Genomic DNA, 5073 nt, shown 5'->3' on the forward strand with positions numbered 1-5073 from the left:
CGGTGGCTCTGATTTTTAATTGTTCGTGTTGTACGTTTTCAGTTTGTGGATCAATTGTAAAAGTTTTATTACATGTTGTTAGGGATGAATGAAGTAACTTTAGCTATTGTACACTTAATCAAGTATGAGTCATAAGCGTTCTATAGTTAAAAGTATATTTTAGCGAAAACAGTTGGCTCATTCAATTCTTCCGCCTGCAGAAAGACCAAAACGATGTAAAATATCCAAAAATTTGAACCTTTTTTAAACCAAAATCGACGTTCCCCCCATTATGGAAGTGCTGTAAATTTTCAGAGCCCGACTGATGATGAAAGTCATATCACAGCTTGAATTTAGGACCAACCCCTTAGAGGAAATTTGAATCTTATTGTTTAATCTCCGACCGCCCGCATCTTATCAACAGCTGTTGTTTCTGTTCAACAACACCTAATCGTATGTATCCTAAGTCGACGATCGCTAATTGCTGAATCGTCGCATTTTGTATATCAACAGCTGAAAGGTGTGGTTCAACAGCGCCTTATCGTGAGCTTGCCCCCAAAGGAATTTTTAATTAAGTTACTTATTTACACAGTATAGTTCAATAGCATCATTTTCTTCTGTCCAACAATGCTATTGTAACGTCAGTGGTGTAAAACGCGTGCAACTGTGAGCTGGACTAGCTATAGTCTTTGCGGTTCCTGAAAGAGATTCAATTGCAGATATTTTTATTTCATATCTTTGATTGGTCAGTTCATTATGCAAATGTCTGTGATTGGCTGGTGGATTTCAGTAGCATTTTTGAACGCGTTGAGTGAGTCGGAATTTCGAAAAATTCAATCGTTGTTTCAGTTATTTCGATTATCGCTCTTCTAGTTTACCAGCCTACAAGCCTGCCATAATGAATGGTAATAGCGGTGGATTGATTTTTGACGAATTTTCATCTCCTAAAATTTTTCTAGTTTTTTTAATCGAGTGCTTTTCATACATATTTTCGCCACCTATTTAATTCAAGTTTCAGTAAATATAATAACGTTGTACGATGTGTGAATGGGAACTATTCTAAACCATTACTTAAAGACATTTTTGCCTCTGTTTCCCGCAGATTCAATGATTTGTAGGCTTAATTTGTAGGCTTAATTTGTAGGCTTAATTTCTAGGCTTAATTTGTAGGCTTAATTTGTAGGCTTAATTTGTAGGCTTTATTTGTTGGCCTAATTTGTAGGCCTAATTTGTAGGCTTAATTCATATGCTTAATTGACTGTAGGGAATTCGTTTGTGTTGCCCAATGCTCTTCAGAGTTCCAAGTTTGTCCAAATTTGATATACACTCGGAAAAATGAGTGAAACTTTGTCCAAAGACTTTGTCTTAATGTAGGTTCAAATCTACGATTAAAGGCGAATTTCCGATTACAGCAATAATTTTTGCGCGTGCAACTGTAATTTCGGGTGGTCTAAGTCTAACCAGAATCGAAAATTTGTCACCCTGTCTAACGGCTTTATATTTTTGCCTCACTATACAAATTTCAGATAATTAAAGATTAATTTTTCCGTTTCAGATATCGATCCGATGCCGTTTGACGAATTTTAATTTTTTCGTGAATTAGCAGCGCAGAATTTTAAAAGTGAACTTAAATGGCAAGAAGAAGAAGGAAGGCGAGATTTATTAGGTTTAGGTTGAATGCAACCACGGATTCAACGCCCTTACCTTCAACGCCCAACCCCGTCCCAACCCCGACGTTTTTATCCCCGACTAACACGCATTCCGTCCCAACTCCGACGTTTTTATCCCCTACTAACACGCATTCCATCCCAACCCCGACGTTTTTATCCCCGACTAACACGCATTCCGTTCCAACCCCGACGTTTTTATCTCCACGGAAAATGCACCCTGGGCCAACCCCGACGTTTTTATCCCCACGAAATACGCAACCTTGGCCAACCCCGACGTTTTTATCCCCACGAAATACGCAACCCTGGCTAACCCCGACATTTTCATCCCCACGAAATACGCACCCCGGGCCAACCCCGACGTTTTTATCCCCACGGAAAATGCACCCCGGGCCAACCCCGACGTTGTTATCCCCACGAAAAGCGCACCCCGGGCCAACGTCAACTACAACTACCGCCCCTTCGCTAACTCCAACGCCTGATCCAGCACAGAGTTGGCCTGCGGTCCATCACTCAATTTCTTCCGTTTTCTCTTCGATCCTCGACACGAGATTTGGCCCCACGCCAACTTCAATATATGGCCCCACAACAGCCCCGACCTATGGCCCGATCGCAAAACCAACACATGGCCCCACACCAGCCCCGACCTATGGCCCGATATCAGTCCCTACTTGTGGCCCCACACCAGCCCCGACTTATGGCCCGATATCAGTCCCTACTTGTGGCCCCACACCAGCCCCGACTTATGGCCCGATATCAGTCCCGACTTGTGGCCCCACAACAGCCCCGACTTATGGCCCGATATCAGTCCCTACTTGTGGCCCCACACCAGCCCCGACCTATGGCCCGATCGCAAAACCATCACATGGCCCCACACCAGCCCCGACCTATGGCCCGATCGCAAAACCAACACATGGCCCCACAACAGCCCCGACTTATGGTCCGATAGCAATCCCGACTTGTGGCCCCACACCAGCCCCAACCTGTGGCCCGATATCAATCCCTACATGTGGCCCCACACCAGACCCGACTTATGGTCCGATAGCAATCCCGACGTGTGGCCCCACACCAGCCCCGACTTATGGTCCGATAGCAATCCCGACGTGTGGCCCCACACCAGCCCCGACTTATGGCCCGATAGCAATCCCGACGTGTGGCCCCACACCAGCCCCGACTTTTGGCCCCGCAACAATTCCTACAAATGATCCAAACCAAATTTTTTTTTCCCCGCCAAATTTGATGTTGGTTCCCACGCCGAATTTGACTTTGGTTCCCACGCCGAACTTGACTTTTATTCCCCCGCCAAACTTGACTTTGGCTCCCACGCCGAACTTGACTTTGTTTCCCCCGCCGAACTTGACTTTGGCTCCCACGCCGAACTTGACTTTGGTTTCCCCTCCGAACATTACTTTGTTTCCCCCGCCGAACATTACTTTGTTTCCCACGCCGAACATGACTTTGGTTCCCACGCCGAACTTTACTTGGGTTACTACGCCAAGCCTCACATGTGGTCCCACGCCAACTCCCACGAAAGATCCAAACCAAACTTTGATTGCCACGCCAAACCTTATACGGGGTCGCACGGTTTATTCGGAAACTGGTTCCTCGCTAAACTTGGCCCCTGGTCCCTCGGGACATCAGGCACCTGATCCAGTTCCATATCAAATGCCGCATACCGCGAAAAATTTGACGTTTCACCCAGTGCCAGATTCGCCACACTTAATCACGCAAGAATCGACTCGCATTGGCCCACCGTCTAGAACGGTGCAAACTACTACGCGAAGTCAGACATCAAATACCTCGTCCAATCCAACTCCAAAACAAAGAGGTACCTTCAAACACAAGCGAAGTGCCCGTAAAGATCATCTACCAAGCCCATTAAACAGTTGGTACTCGAGGAAAGTAAAAATGGAAGAACATGTGCGCCCAAAGCAGGAAAAGACGAATACAACACATGATCAAGATAATGTATGTAGGAACCGAGATGAGAACAGAAGAACTGAAGACGACTACATTAGAATGTGTCGTGATTTTCCACTGAGGCCGCAATATCGATTCTACAAAAATGACTCTGAGTTTATCGTAGGTTCTGTCCCTCTACTGATAGAAATTTTGCGAGCCTCGTTGCTGAAATATTCGGATGAAATCTTGGAGCTAAGTGCTTCATCACCGAAACGTGAAACTGCATTCAAAAATCAAGAATTCGACCGTGAAAACCCAGTAGGATGGGAATTGACTGAATTAATACTCGAAGCGCAGCTTCGTCGCCTCATGGAGGAAGGAGATGACATACCCGAAGAAAAAGATATTTTTCTGGCTGTAACCTCTAAATTCGAAGAATCTGGTGTATTTAACCGCGAAGAAGAGCTTGAGGCAGAACTTTTTAACGACATACTATTATTTGGGTACTCAAGTTTAAAAATTAAAGCAGGAGAAAGCATTACGAGGCACGTTGTGAGAATGATCGAAGGTGACGGTAGTATAACTGTATCCCGAGGTGCATGTACCGTGGATAAAATCTTCAATGCTTCCCAGTTAGTTGAAGTTATGGCATTAATAACCCAATTGGTTGCTGTTATAACCAAACAATTTCTCAAAAACGAAATTAAAAGAATAGTTTGCAATCGATATTATCATTGGCTGAACAAAGCTGCAAAACTTCGAAATCTGAGGAACGAACTTCAACAAAGACATGCTTTACACATAAAAGTATCGGGGTCCAAGTGCTCGTCTAATTCGGAAACTCCAGCAAGCGAAGTTGCTGCCCCAACAAAGCGAATGAAGAAGCTTACGAAGAAAATTTCCCGGATAGAAAACGAAATGCGGACGTTTTTTGAGCAGATTATAGTTCCGAGGTTCGAAGACGAAGATCTCTCACTCTCTCATATGCAAGACCTTATAGAATCGAGTAAAATGATAGATACGATGAAAAGAATTTCTTTTGTTAATTTTTAAAACCTCCTGTTGATTAATTGTATTTAAATTATTTAACTGTGACTTGCCGTTTTAATCGACTATTTTATAATTTTATTTTGCGTTTCGTTTAATCCTATTACAATATTTGCAGGCAATAAGAAATTGTCTTCAAATTTGTTGTATATTTTACCTGCAAAGAAGGGAACATATAAAATAATTGAGTGGTAGAACCGATTTTTTTGGGCAATGCTATTGAATTTTCCTCATTTAGAAAGTAGAACTTATAATAGTTTCCGCATTAAATTTTATAGTCTATATTCGTTTATTTGATATTGAGAAATATTCAGAAACCGAAGCATTCATTACGTCAAGCAATTTTCTCCCACTCTCTGCTAGTACTATGGCTAAGAAGTAAGTCATTATTTAGACAATTCGAGCCAATCATTTTCATGAGTTGTAGTTATATTTAATGAACAAAAAGGACTGCAGACAGACCGGAAATTTATGAATT

General features: G+C 43.0%; 1 protein-coding gene across 1 annotated transcript; it reads left to right on the forward strand.

The window, feature by feature from the left end:
- The first annotated feature begins 1534 nt into the window (after positions 1 to 1534).
- On the forward strand, positions 1535 to 4676 carry LOC125177703 (mucin-5AC-like). Its single transcript, XM_047879944.1, has one exon. It carries the CDS (start codon positions 1611 to 1613, stop codon positions 4599 to 4601), a length of 2991 nt encoding a protein of 996 aa, XP_047735900.1. The 5' UTR covers positions 1535 to 1610; the 3' UTR covers positions 4602 to 4676.
- The last annotated feature ends 397 nt before the right edge of the window (positions 4677 to 5073 follow it).

Source organism: Hyalella azteca, unplaced genomic scaffold (genome assembly GCF_000764305.2).
Source record: "Hyalella azteca isolate HAZT.00-mixed unplaced genomic scaffold, Hazt_2.0.2 contig4286, whole genome shotgun sequence".
NCBI classification, from domain to species: Eukaryota; Metazoa; Arthropoda; class Malacostraca; order Amphipoda; family Hyalellidae; genus Hyalella; species Hyalella azteca.

What these genes read in the sequence shown, in the direction of transcription:
- LOC125177703 (XM_047879944.1), top strand. Translation starts at nt 1,611, where the DNA reads ATGGCAAGAAGAAGAAGGAAGGCGAGATTTATTAGGTTTAGGTTGAAT.